This window comes from Atheta coriaria, unplaced genomic scaffold, assembly GCF_025399875.1.
Source record: "Atheta coriaria isolate IRGN ID8LTWV9N9 unplaced genomic scaffold, Caltech_Dcor_3.1 hic_scaffold_6_pilon, whole genome shotgun sequence".
Classification (NCBI taxonomy): domain Eukaryota; kingdom Metazoa; phylum Arthropoda; class Insecta; order Coleoptera; family Staphylinidae; genus Dalotia; species Dalotia coriaria.
Genome location: NW_027045448.1, coordinates 1343457 through 1357613, shown reverse-complemented (window position 1 = coordinate 1357613; position 14157 = coordinate 1343457). Strand labels below are relative to the sequence as shown.

At 39.3% G+C, this 14157-nt stretch overlaps 2 protein-coding genes and 1 long non-coding RNA gene across 5 annotated transcripts; 2 read left to right on the top strand and 1 right to left on the bottom strand.

The window, feature by feature from the left end:
* Nucleotides 1–331: 331 nt before the first annotated feature.
* On the bottom strand, nt 332–14117 carry Pka-R1 (protein kinase, cAMP-dependent, regulatory subunit type 1). Of its 3 annotated transcripts, none has more exons than XM_065304388.1 (4): nt 13738–14117; nt 1872–2225; nt 1303–1814; nt 332–1202 (listed from the first exon to the last, which is right to left on the bottom strand). In XM_065304388.1, exons 1-4 carry the CDS (start codon nt 13900–13902, stop codon nt 1118–1120), a joined length of 1116 nt encoding a protein of 371 aa, XP_065160460.1. In that variant the 5' UTR covers nt 13903–14117; the 3' UTR covers nt 332–1117. The 3 variants fall into 3 exon arrangements, with proteins under 3 accessions (XP_065160460.1, XP_065160461.1, XP_065160462.1); XM_065304389.1 differs by lacking the exon at nt 13738–14117 and adding an exon at nt 11613–11788; XM_065304390.1 differs by lacking the exon at nt 13738–14117 and adding an exon at nt 7073–7318.
* LOC135793429 (uncharacterized) lies at nt 9117–11344 on the top strand. The gene is made up of 2 exons (XM_065304392.1): nt 9117–9407; nt 10269–11344. Exons 1-2 carry the CDS (start codon nt 9263–9265, stop codon nt 11000–11002), a joined length of 879 nt encoding a protein of 292 aa, XP_065160464.1. The 5' UTR covers nt 9117–9262; the 3' UTR covers nt 11003–11344.
* LOC135793439 (uncharacterized) lies at nt 12053–12927 on the top strand. The gene is made up of 3 exons (XR_010548632.1): nt 12053–12254; nt 12360–12477; nt 12797–12927. It is a non-coding gene; the product is annotated as an uncharacterized lncRNA (long non-coding RNA).
* Nucleotides 14118–14157: the final 40 nt, after the last annotated feature.

Below are 14157 nucleotides of genomic sequence, written 5' to 3'. Positions count from 1 at the left end.
TGAAACGATATACCAAAATATAACAAAACAAACATTTGATGTAAAATCGGGCAATCTTCCAGTATAAGATCAGAATTACACTATTCGAATTTAATCTTTATCATTTTTAATTATCTAAATTCCGAAACTTTATTTACAGATGCCACTACGATGCAATTAAAATGTAAAATTTTACTGAATTTAAATGACTGAACAATAGTTCAGTAACTCTGCACAATTAGTTCTTATTACAGAAGGTATAAGGGCATAAACTATTTATTTTCTGTATTATTAATGAATAACTAAGTAATAGGTAGTAATGGATGAATAGATCAAATAAATGAACAAGACATGTATTACAGGACTAAAGTCCCCTCTGTAATTGACTAAATATGTACACGAAATAACAATAAATTCAATAATTACAATTATGTATAATATAATTAAACAAAACGTTTTAAATACATCTCAATTTCAATATGTTTTTAAATACACAAATAGTAGATTGCACACTTGTGCAATTCAGCATTGAATCCTTTCGTCGTTACATAAATCCAATGAAAACTTCAGTTGTCTTTGTCCCAAACTTTGCACGCTCTTCGATTCGCTAAAAAATATTCGCCCGCACATTCGTCAATAACGCCTACGTAATGTACTACCTATAAGTTTGAAACAAAGTTTTCTGCGTGTTAAGTTTGACTTACAGTCGTAGTAACATTAAAAAATATTTTTTGTGACGGTACACAATGACAAACAGCGAAAAACAATCTTCGAAAAGAATTAACTGGAGTAACAAATGGTTGGGTTGTCAGATCACCACGATTCGCGACGTTATCGAAGTACAAAAATATTACATTTCCTACAACTCATAACCGATAGAACTGATAGATAACTTAATTTCATTAAATGTATTGGTTTATATGTTATGTTCCTTTTTATACTCTTTTGTTGTCCTTAAAATTTAGTATTCTCATAAGTGCGTGAAGACGTAAGAATTTGGCTGAAATCAGTCGGTATAAAATGTACATTTCCTTATCAGCACAACAATAGTGTAGTTCATAAGTTATTTCAGGTTCCAGCTGATGTAATAATGTTGAAGATGTTACTTCTCAACAGTTCTCACTCTCTAGCGGTGAAATTAAACCGAAAGAGAGACGAAACTGTTGTACTGTGTGATATTCCTCTTCAAAATATCTGCACACAAACCAAGGACACGTTCGAACCTGCAACACAATCGACAAACAAGTTTAGCACGAACGTCTTCAAATTGTTGTACAACGCAGAAAGTTGTTATTGTAGAAGTTTTAATGGAATATTGCTTACCTCGCGCGATCCAACTTCACACATTTCAGCGGCCCTGTGGCGACAACAGTGGCAGCGCGTGGCCTGTCCAGCAGTAACGCAATCTCACCAAAGTAATCACTCGGGCCCAATCTGCCAACTTCAGTGGGATCTTCGCCCTCTGCCCTGTTCTGCATGACCAGCGCAGTGCCCTCGACGATAATGTAAAAGTCGTCACCAGCTTCGCCCTGTCGTACAATCGTCTCCTTGTCCTCAAAGCCAACCGGCTCAAGCGCGTCAGCGACTGTCAAGCGCTCCCACTTATCAAGATTCTCGAGGATCGAGACACGCGATAAGAATTCCTCGTACATCTTTCGTTTCCGAATAGTCGAACCCATCAATATCCGCCGATAGGAATCCCTATCGATGCCCCACAGCTTAACGTCCGTCTTTGCTCGCACGGTAGCCGCACGCGGTGTGCCGTAAATCAATGCCAGCTCACCGAAGCTGCCGCCCTCACCAATTGTTGTCACCAACTCGTTATTAACGTATACCTAGAAAAACAACAAATTAAATACTTTGATTCGATTAATTATCATCCACAACTTTACCTCGACTTCGCCTTGATCTATCACGTAGAAATTATCACCCTCGTCACCCTGCTGGATGATTGCCTCGCCGGGCAAGCAGTTGAAAGGAAACATCGCGTCGAAAATATCAGAACGTTCGTTCTCGTCCAAGTGCGCGAAGAGTACGTTCTTCGAAATGGCTTTGGCGAGCGCCGCCATTGTCTTGTAATCTTTCGGCACCACCTTCTTGACATAACTGGTGGCATCCTCTTCAGTTACCGGTTCGGCGGAGATGCCGCCCCGTCGACGCACAGGCTGAGTGGTAGCTGGCAACGGCGACAAGTCTTCGGTGTCTTCAGGCGACGCTGCCTGGTTTTTCGCGTCCAGTGCTTGTTCCTGTAAAATAAAAATCAAAATCAATAAAGTTTCATAGTAAAAAATATTTCGCTCCTTCGCAAAATTGAAATTAATTCGCAGCAAGTTTTCAGAAACCTGCCTGGCATTAATTTTCCATCAATATATAGTTCATTCCCTGTTTTCTATTTGCGAGTGCATGATGGTAATTAGCTATTAGCAATTTCCGAGCTGGTTACGCCGCCGACGTCTCGTTCCAGTTTGCAAGTTAGTTACTCACCGCCTCAGTGCATACGCAGTAAAATATAAAGTTCACGTAGGGTTCATAAATACTATTACTCGGAGACTTATTAACGTTCACTTAATTTAAAGCAGGTTTTTTAAATGTCGTAGTACTATTTTAAAAAATCGTAACATCATTTCACAAATTGCACAAAGTTTGCATCATGTAACAACGAAAAAAAAACTTTATTATGATGTTATATGATACGACCAAGGTTGGGTGGATTTTAATCCAATAAAGCTGTAACTCGCAGTAAAAAAAAAGTCTGTAGATGATTTATAATCTATACCGCCCACATTTTAAGGCCATCAATCAAACAAAGAATGGTTTTCCAATTATAATGTATATAATAATTTATAAGAAAAATCAACTGAAGTACGCATTGTGCCGTTTGATTGATAGATTATCGTCGTCTGTGGTGCAAATATAGTCAACGATATTAAACGATCAATTTCATAATGTTTCTTTTCTGTATTTTACATCATTACAAACTGGAAAGTTTTCAGTTTGCCTGGATTTTTATCATATTACGTAAGACGTTTCTCTCACTTAAACATTCCGTGCTAACATACCTAGATTTGTGCTAATAAAATGTGATAATAAAGACGTCTTTTAGTCTTAATGCCTTGACATATTCCAAGATAGCACGATGGCAAGTTATGGAAACAAACAGACTAAACTTGCATCTGTGGTCTTGATACAAGGCACAAACCCTCACCACAAATCCTGTCGGATGTCATGTCAAACATCCAGTGCATTATTGTGACCCGAGGATACATATCATACATCATACTCGTATAACTGAATCACATTGTTCATGGTCCACAAGACACAAAGCACTTGAGCTCGGAAAATCGAAACTGTGCAAGATCCTTGATACAACATGTACGAATTGAACATGCGTATAAACAGAATGACCCAAAGCAGATTCAATATTGCAGTTTCATGTCGGTGCGGCACTTGATCGTGCTCAAGTTATGCAGAGTGAGTGTTCGGGTAGATATTTACGAGACGAATCCATGGTAACAAGCGCAGCATTACTAAGCCCACAATCAGTAGAAGATATGAAGTAAACCCTAAAGATTTGCGGTGAGTACAGTATACAAACTTAAAGGGCAAACATGTCAAAGTTGAGTGAGACACAGTGTGGGAAGTGTTTGTAATTGAAACAAAATAAATAAAACTTGCGATAGTTTGAAACACTGGTGATTAGCACACACGCGCAATTTCAAACGCAATATTTAATATTAAATTACAGGATGGTATGGGTTTGCTACCTACGATTTGTAAAATAGAATTTGTCACGAACTAGGCGAACATTTTAAGCTTGTTAGTTCATGTCGAATTGGATTAGCTTGGATCGCGATGTTTACCCCTTTTTATCATCTCTGAACTACAAATACGAATCAATAAATTATAATTTAAGTAAATGTCATTTAAAATTACAATGCTTACATTAATGACACCTCAATTTTACTGATTACCCAGAAAGATTACGAAGTAGAAGTTCAAGAAAAAGAAAACTTTGATAAAACACGACTTTTCGCATGCTGCGTTATACGATTGCTCGATATCACGCACGCAATAAGAAAGTGGCGACTATTAATCAAACGTCACATACGACCAATAATATCCCATTGTTTCGACTTGATCCTGCTCCGTACGTGCTGTGCGCATTTTTAATTCATAAACCTCGTGCTAGCATCAAAAGTGATGTACCTACGTCGTTTTGAATCGCAGTTTTAACACGCCAGAAATAGAAATATTGAAACGCAAGAAGTTATTTTTATCATGCTATAAAGTGAGACTCAAATATTTGTCATCGAAGGCTTCGAAAACGCACAGGTTGAAGTAGAATTATGTAAGCACTTGAGAAAACTTGAGCGAACGGAAGTTGAAGGAAGTTTATAAAGTTGCAAACAGATAATATCGACTAGAAGTGTGGTTTTTATGAAATCGCAGTTACCGCTTCAATCAAAACTAATGTTGGCCGACAGAAATCTAAGCTAAATATAAATATTGGCCGATGACGTCACGCGCGTACCGTTTATGAAGCAAGTTATAAATTAAACGACACGCAGAAATAGTTGGAAAAAGTGTTTTTATAATGTGGTTTATTTATGCGCGGCTCCCGCGCGTACGGAAAGTGTCAGGTTTTTAATCAAGGTTTAGCCATGCGTTGAAACGACAACACCAATTTGCTTATGTGGTAAAATGTGCATTTTAATTAAAATTATGAATCTGTATTTATCCAGGCTGATGCCTCTGTGAGCGATGCGTATCCCACGTTAGAAAACTCGAGGTTTTTTGCATAGTACAAGTGACTCAGTTTGCAAAATGTTTGCATTAATAGTTTGTTAACTTTAATATCACATTTAGCGAGGCATGTTTCATTAAAAGCTTTTGTTGTTATAAAGTAACGCTGGGTGTAGTCACGAAAGCACATTAAAACAAGTTAATGAGTTTCGAATTCGGGCACTTACAAAAAGTCTGTAAAATGCTTAAAAAATGACAGCAAAGAAAGTTTTAATTAATAGCGGTTTATTGGTAAACTATTGGATTTAACAAGTCAAAACTAAACGAATAAAAATGTTTGTCATATTATATTTTAAAAAATATTATAACGATAAATAAGAAAATGAGTTAAACAAAATGCATTCTCTTAAGAAATGGCGTTAAATATTATTACAAAATATCAAATTAATATTACCAGATCAGTTTTCCTTTGTAATACATATTTGGACACTGTTTTTGAAGACCAAAAGACATAGCTTTATCTAAATACTTATGATTAAAGTCGTATCCTATAATCTTATGTATCTCTATATTGGTATTGGTATTGGTGCATAAGCTACATTCCTGGATCGAAATGTAGGTAAAAATAATCCGTCAAGGGCTAAAGCTTTTCCTCGGGGTATACCCGAATCACGGATTGAAATAAAAAAAACTTTATATTCAAATAACGTGTCGCTAGGTGCGAACTTGAGCAGATTTAAAATTTTAAATCCAGACCTTTTTCTGAATTAAAGATACTCAACATTCACAATTAAAAAATCAATAACAATACCAGCAGAAAACACTTTGAAATGATTTTAATCCTTATTTTTGTTCACAATAAGAAGTAAAATGTCACGATTTAAATCACAACGCCATCTATTTACAGTAAATATGCAAGTAAAAAAACTCACTCGGAACAAAAACTCAAAAATTGTATTACATAAATTAATTTGCCAATAGTAAAGTTTCCATGAAGTTTTAATTGCAGTTTGTTGCTTCTAATACCTATATGCACTGAAATAAACATGCTTGCACTGGACGACACGTTGCATAAACGCAATTACAAACAAATTTGATACAATTGCAGTTCGACAATCAACATACAATCGAATGCATAATGCAATCATTTTACCGTCATAATCGCAATCACCCATTCAACATGTCGCCTGATTGGCTTCTCGCACGCGTTTCGTTATCGCCGAACTGAAAGGCACATTTCAACGTCAACTCTGAGTAATGATTTAAACTTTAAACAACGGCATTACATAAATATTTAGAAGTGTCGGCCACTGCGTTTATGAAAAATGTAAATTTCAATAGGCGATTCAACTAGAAGAGCATAAATAATTTAGCAGCGATCATAAATCTTAAATAATAAGCTCCGAACAAAAAGAATACGTTAAAAACTTAAACCTACGCATTGCCAATTAGTAACCAAGTAAATTCCAATTTATTTGCTGGGATTTTTATTGAGTTCATCGGAATACATAATACAATGATGTTATTCATAGAATATATCTCAATCAAGTTCGAAGCTAAATCTAGAATTCAGACAGGTGTCTGAAACAGTCACTCCCCGTGCATGAGATTATTAGGTCGCGCATGTTTTCGCATTATGTGCACGGGAATTATTAATAATTCCTCTCGGCGAGGCATTCCCAAGCGCGAGCATCACACCCAGCTCGATTTAAATCTACATCCAGAAAATAGTCAACTCAAACTCCCGCTGCACGTGACAACCAGGAATAGGCTATAAGCAAATTCCCACAATTCCGTTATTGAATCATCAGCACCGCCGGCAAACACGTAAAACCGATCAGATTATGATACTCGGAATAAAAACTGATTTCGTATTTTCTTGGCAATTTGGCAAAAATTAAGATGCCTACGTCTCTTGCCGCTGCGGCATTCAGATACATATAAATTTATTATGTAAAACCTATAAAAATAAACGTGCCCATATCGCAGTTCGTAGGAATTCATCGCGTATGCAGACTCAGCCGAAAAAATATATTGCCTAATGGTAAATAACCGAGCCAAACCAAAGCGAAACAAATTTTGGTTTCGTAATAAAGTGTGTGTGTGTGTCCTTTTTTTATATATTCAAATATATGTATCTGGTGCCGAATAAAGAAGTGTCGGTGTTTAAACAAATTGGATGCAAATCGTTGCAGAACCAAGTCAAGATTATATAACTACGTTACAATTTGTCACATATAGCATAAAAAAAATTTCGTCAAATGCCGAGTCCACGATTTGCCATTTATTTTTTTAATACAACTGTCGATTGTATAGCGCATAAATTTGTAATGATTGTAATTTACTGTACCTGTGGCATCTTTAAGCTGCAAGTTTCTCCAATGTGACAACAAGCGCACCGCTCACTGCACGAATTACACTGCTGCGATATAAACAATTAACTAATGTTTGCGACCGCAGTGGACGCGATTAAGCGAATCGTGTAAACAAACAGCGCGAATAATTAAACGATGTATCGGCACGACGGCGAATCTGTGAATTGTTCGGGCACGCGTTTGCACTGCACAGGATTGTGTCGTGCACTGGCGGATCGGGCGAACGGGGCCGGAGCGCGCACCACGCTACGAGCCGCCTTCACGTCCTGCTATCACGCTTCTAGCCGATACACCTCCATAGCATTGCCTCTTGCTCCATTGTTGTAAAGCGTCGGCCGTGCGGCAGCGGCTTCGAATGCTAGTGCTGGCGCCTGTTGTGTTCAAGATTGCGCGGGCGTATAATCTCCACCAGCACCCACCTCGGCTGGTACCAATGCCAGTACCAGCACCAACCGCAGATAAGATTTCGTGGTTGAGGTGTCGTGCCACCCGGTGTAAATTCACCACGTGTATATGTATTTATACCCCACGATTTGCAGTATAAAGCAAATAAAGATTTAATTGTCATTTTTAGTAGAAGAACTGAGTGCTATAAATAGAAATATTCTTTGGTGGAAGTACGAAAGAATGGCCTGAAATAATTGCGTTGAAATATAATTGGAAAAGAAAGCTGCAAAGCTTTACCAATCACATCAATGACAAACTCCTACATCAACTCGTTGCTATGGCAAAAGTTAACAAACACTATTCTTGGACTTCTTTGATCAATTTAAATAAAGTCATAGACTGCATCTAAACAAAACTTTGTGAATCAACAGAATATATGAAAAAAACTTCATTCGAGGCAAAAATTTTAAATATTTAATTTGCTTTTAAATTTTGGAAAACATTTTTTTTGTCCATAAATATCTGTTTTTCATTGTCACTTTTATTTCTTCAATTATTTAACTATTTATTAAAATTAAATTTTAAAACTATTCTCAAAACTTGATTCTTATCAAAGAATTGATTCATTACATTTGTAGGTTCAAGTTAGTTTCATGCAAATGCCCCAATATAAGCACTATCATATAAAATCATTACTTCAGATGAATATTGCTCCCAAAATGTTTTTTAAAAAGAAAAGTGATTTTATTTTGTGCTGAAATTTAACATTCAAATTCCAGCCCGAAATCAATAAACGCCCGATCGGCTGATAACTCAAAAGCACGTCCTTCCTAATCGAAAATTTTCACAAATCAGCGTTTTTCTTTAGTAGTTGCACTTCAAACTGCATTATACATCCTATGATTTATTTATAAAGGTATGCACTTGTGCTTTAAACTAGAACCACGTGTTACGGATGTCACCGTGACATTTGGAATACTTGAAAGTGCGAAGCCCTTGTAAACATAACGTGAACAACAAACAAATACAGCGTCACACGCGTGTAAAACAAGAAAAAAGTGAAATGAGCTCATTTACATTCAATGAACTTTTTTTACGCGTGAATACAACACATTGATAAATAAAATATATGTTAATGTACTTTAGCATTTTGATCTCGGATTATCAAGAATACAAATGTTATCAATTGCAACAACGCTTGTTGTATAATTGATTAAATATGTACATAACAGTTGACACACCGCATCCCTAATAAAATAGTGTTGTCTCGCGAATTACTATGATAATCGAATATATTGTATGTATTCTGCATTGTTTGACGTCATCGTTTTTAAAAATTATCTGTGACCTAATAAGATTAGCGTGAACATTCGTTAGGCATAGTGGTAATACGCACTTCATGCACGAAATCATCAACAAGTAAATTTTATGATGATGTTTAAAATGTAAATATGCTAATAAGTAGTAATTATCGTAATAAAAAATGAATTTGTTTCCAAACAAACTTCTGGCACGCAAGTCCTTAAAATGTTACAGATACAGATCGCTGCCGACATCTGTTGGCGACAGTACACTTCACTCGTCCCCCGCCAGCAGGAATGGCAGACAGAGTATGTTTGTATCATCGCTCACGCCCATTATGTGCTCGCGCCACGGCACCACACGCTAGCCATACCGCCATACGGCCGCCGAGAAAAACAGAGTGAAGTGCAAAGCGAGCAAACAGACAACAGCGACAACAGCAGTCAGCAGCAGAAACGTATACATACACACAAGTAATGGCGACGCTGACAGCTGCTCTGCTGCAGAATATCGAAAAGAACACGCCGCGCTCGAAGAGAAAATTGCAGAAGCACCTGAGGAGCTCTGGGTTGGCGTACATCTCGCGAACCGGAAAATTAATACCAGCCAAGAGGGTGGCAGGTGAGTACAGCGGCGAAATATCGTGTTTACATTGTCCCATGACACTTCGATTCACCTTAGCATTAGTATATTTACAACATATCGCGTCACATTTCGTATAGAGACCATTGTCATCGCTGTCGAAATGCGTCACGCGTTTTTATCATGGATAATGCACCGCACGGTACTGCTGTCAACAGCGGCGCGAGCATGCAAGTGCACTTTTCCCTCTATGAGTGTGTTTTGTTTGTCACATCGCGTATCTGAAAACAAGAGTTTCTAACCGCGCGGTGCGGAGACGGCAGAAACGCCTTTCGGCGATGATGTTTTTTGCATGCGCGCCGTTGTGTACGCCGCTCGCAGCGGGCGCGCCACGCCGAGAGGGCCCCACGAAGGGGCATTACCGATTTTGCGAGCGCGCGGCATTCGAGCGCGCCGCGCGAGCGAGATGGCGACAAACACGGTGCGCACTTTAATGACCTTCCTAATGTAGGTCGTGCCGTTTAAGAAGGAAAGGTAACGAAACAAAAAAAAAAAAAACCACACACATCCATTGCATTATAGCAACATCAACGAAGCCATCGCGAGCGACACCGGCTCGCACGAATACGTGAAACTCGCGAGAGGCGTTCGCGTTGTCCTTGTAATTTTTCATTCCGCAGTGGCATGCACGTGTGCTGCTCGTGTTCTACTTCGAGCGCGCGGGATTCACGTACGACGGCGCCAACCCCAAGCACACACACACACAAACGTGATAAATCATCATCGACATCGACGGAAAATCGATCATCCCTCTAATCGCATTATGATGATGAGCTGCGCACGATGTTTTCAATAAATTTCATGGTAACTCATTTGCGGTCTCTCTTGTTGTTGTTTCAGATGAACTATGTCAATGTCCACAAAAATGTGATGACCGTGTGCCTATTGAAGTCCGCGAACGTCTCTTCGCGCATTTCTATGGATTGGGCGACACCGACATGCAGAATGCGTTTCTGCGCGACCACATGGATGTGCGAGCGCGTCTCAACTTGCCCGAAATGACCACAAGCGGAAGGTCGCCGCGACGCATCACGTGCAAATACCTCGTGCCCATTCTGCCAGCGGGCGAGACGGTCGACGTGTGCCAAAAGGCCTTCGTCAGCGCGTTCGTTATCACGACGAAACGCGTGCGCTTGCAGCGCGAGAAACTCATCAGCAGCATGGGTCTCAACAGCTACGGGCCGAATCGCAACGCTAAAACCGCTTCACCCAGCAGCGAGAATTGCCTACGGCGTGGCCGTGATTACGATATGGCGATCGGCGACGACGAGGACGACGACAGTGATGACGGCACGGCCACGTCGCAGCCCAACAAGAAAGTCCTCAAAATACCGTCGCAACTCGAAATGATTCGTTGTGATAAAATCAACAATAATCACGCGTCGACGACGAAGTCCTGCAGGCGGCGCTTCGTCGACGATCCGATGATTCCCTTCGGGCTGGTGGTGCCCGATAGCGTTACCATTGCGCCGGTCACCGCCACCGCCGACCACGATCGCGACATCGCCATCGTCAACAATTTCTTCTCGAACCAGCTCTGGAAGCCCGAGTATATTTTGGGCACATATTCATGATGTGCACCGGCGACGACCGCTGGACGTTCACCGCCACCGCACGAATTTACCACAGTACTTAGACTAATTTATATATACTATATGTGAAACAGCAGGCGAGATATATGCGTGATGAGATGGATACCAAGCAAAGCAAATGATACATTTCTACAACTATACCTAAGGATTCAGATTACCTATATACGTATTGTTACATTTATATTTATATAAAGATGATAGTCTATTCAATTTACTTATTCTTAATACTATTGACACGATGCAAACACAATTATATTTGAGCATGTTGTATTTGATGGAAGTATATCGATTGTTTTCAAATAAAGATTGTTTTATAGCAAAAAATTCAAATTCACTTTCACGCTTTTCCTTCATTAGATGTGTTTTATCTTTAAAAAACACTTACTATTTTTCGGCCGTAAAATATAATCATTAAAATCATCTTCCGTGGCAATACTCTCGCTTTCATTTTCTCCATATTTTAATAATAGGCTGTTTTTGTCTTTCCGAGACATAACAGACGCAGACGTCCGATGCACTTGCGTGTAAGCGTGTAAATTGCACTACGTAGGCTTTTAACACATGCGAAATATATAAGAAAAATGTAACTCACCACGCTGAGAGTAAGCATCATTGTACTTTAAATCTAGCTGCACACCTGGCCACTGCAAGGTCCGTGTGTGTGCAACCCGCGGACAATCGGAAGCAAACAACGAAAACTAAGCGAACTGCGCGAAAAAAATAAACGTTGGCGGTCTGCGCGGCGGCGGTGGCGGCGATTTTCGTTGTTTCGCTGCTGTGACGATACCGCGACCTTGGACACCTCGGCGGCAGGCAGCGCGCAGCGGTGTGAGCTCAATGTGGCTGTGACTTGCACGCTCATGCACAACACCACTACAGGTGTCGCGCACGTTCGCCAAACGAAGGGTTGGTGTGGTTGCACGCACCGCAATCGGCGAGGCGCGCAACTCAATGACGTCATTGCCGCCCCCGACCGATAGGGCCGGCAGAAACCGGCGGCGGAACTTATCGACTCCTCAACTATCACGTCACGCAAGCGCCGCACAACGCGGCGAATTCGCAAATCCCCGTGGTGCGCGGCTGCTTCCTACTCGTTCTGCTCTATTCTTCCGTTTCTCCTTTGTGTTTGTATTTTATGCAGGAAGCATTTCGGAAAAACAGCAGCGCTTACAGAGTGCACGAAATTCATGTTGCTTTGTTTGTTAGTGCGAAATATGTTTTCATTACGATGATGGTGAGTAATTAGTTTCAGCAAGCAAGTGCTTTGTTGGAAACATAAAATGATAACACGTTCTAAACGCCGGAAATTTAGGCAAATTATGGATTACACTATTTTTAGAGAGGAATCTAATATTAGCAGGTTGGCAGGTTGGCGTTCAGAGTGGCGGAGCCTTGAACTTCGGTATTTTTCATTTTCACAGTTCATGGACTAGGTTACGCTGTGCCGTGGCGTAAATGTAAGTACCGATATTGCAATTGTGACGACACGGAATTGATGGTTTCGTGGCGTTCGCACGCAAGAAATGCATTTGCTAGTTGAAAAATTGTAGTTATGTCATATACACGCGCCAAATTGTTTGTTTTATTTTATTAGCCATCAATTTAGGTAAAATAGTAGTTGGACATTAATTATTTTCAATGTAAATATATAAAATGCTATTTTTACACAAGTTAAAAATTGAAATAATTTCCTTTTCAAATAATTAGCTTTGTCATCAAGAAATAAAAATACTTTTGTTTTAGATTTCCATTGTTATGTACCTTCTTTGATTGCAGCAAAGCTAACTTTTCACAACTGTAAAAACATTGTGGCCTCTTTATAACAACGTACAAGGGACCATGCATTATATTACGTTTTGGCGAGGTGTAGTTACATCGAGGAACAAAAACATAACCAAATATTGGGTTTTCACCAATCTAATTGAAAAAATTTCTACGTTAGATGGCGTTTGTAGGTTATATGAGTCACGTTATGACAGCAAATAGATGGCACTGTTATGTAAATCGTGACATCACAATCAATTTAACAATCTCTTCTTGGCCAAAAATATCATTGTGCATTAAGGATAGGCTATAAATCAAGTAGTTAATTACTTAGGCATTATTTTAATTGAAGATAATATTCACGAAAGTGAATTTATTACCAAATATTGTAATCCTATTTACCCTAAATATAAAGCTCTACAGTTTGTAAATTTTGCAACTCAAGTAAAACGCGAAATTTAAACATTTAACAATGCATTCTTTGATTTGTACCTATTCGGTGAAAGTTTTTACTCTATTATTATCCTTAAATAATACCTGTTGACTTCTAGGACGCACATAAATACATGTTTGAGCTATTGGTAAAAATAGCCACGAATCGTGAATCATTACAGTTCCCTTATATACATTCCACGTGTAATTCATGCGCATCAACTTCAATTGTTTTAATTAATTCCAACGATCCAGCTCGAACGTCCTATTAAATATGTAATCATTCAATAATACTCCTGTTAGACATTTTACCTAACCCAACTTACAACACAGATTATCCATACCTAATCAACACTTAACATCGGCCAATTCGACCCATGAAAACTCAATAAAAAATATTTTGAATCATATTATGCTCACGACAGTCGGGAACTGATTGAAAATGTATGAGAAAACAATAACCTACTTTAGCATTACACGCATACCAAGCCACAGCGTAAACAATTTATTTCCGCACTCACCCGTTCGAGACGTTGAAAATACTCCCGCAGGAATGTGATCGGATTCGACGGCCGGCTAACGCACAGCTGCACAATGCAATCCTTTAGGACCTGCTGGATGTTGTGGTTCTGTACGTAGGCTTCGCACTCGCGAAGAGATTGCTCCTCGTCCATGTTGCTCGCCATCCTCCGTCGAACACCAACTCACTTACGATCGCAACGCGAACTAAAGAATCAACGTGTTTCGGTCCAACTACACAACTACCTACGACGCGAGCGATGTAAAATCGTCTCGGTAAAAATTTTGAAAAAGTCTGTTAGAAAAATTCGCTACAATAACGGCACTGGTTGTGTAAAATCTCCTAGAAAAAATACAACACCGTTTGACATTTCATGTCGTGCTTATTTTGTCTTGTTTAGAGCGAATCTGCAACCGTAGGT

Coding starts and splice junctions, on each gene's coding strand:
- Pka-R1 (XM_065304388.1), bottom strand. CDS start 13,902: ATGGCGAGCAACATGGACGAGGAGCAATCTCTTCGCGAGTGCGAAGCC. Junction 2,226..13,737: donor ATTTTCAACGTCTCGAACGG/GTGAGTGCGGAA, acceptor TTTATTTTACAG/GAACAAGCACTGGACGCGAA. Junction 1,203..1,302: donor GTGAAGTTGGATCGCGCGAG/GTAAGCAATATT, acceptor ATTGTGTTGCAG/GTTCGAACGTGTCCTTGGTT.
- LOC135793429 (XM_065304392.1), top strand. CDS start 9,263: ATGGCGACGCTGACAGCTGCTCTGCTGCAGAATATCGAAAAGAACACG. Junction 9,408..10,268: donor ACCAGCCAAGAGGGTGGCAG/GTGAGTACAGCG, acceptor TTGTTGTTTCAG/ATGAACTATGTCAATGTCCA.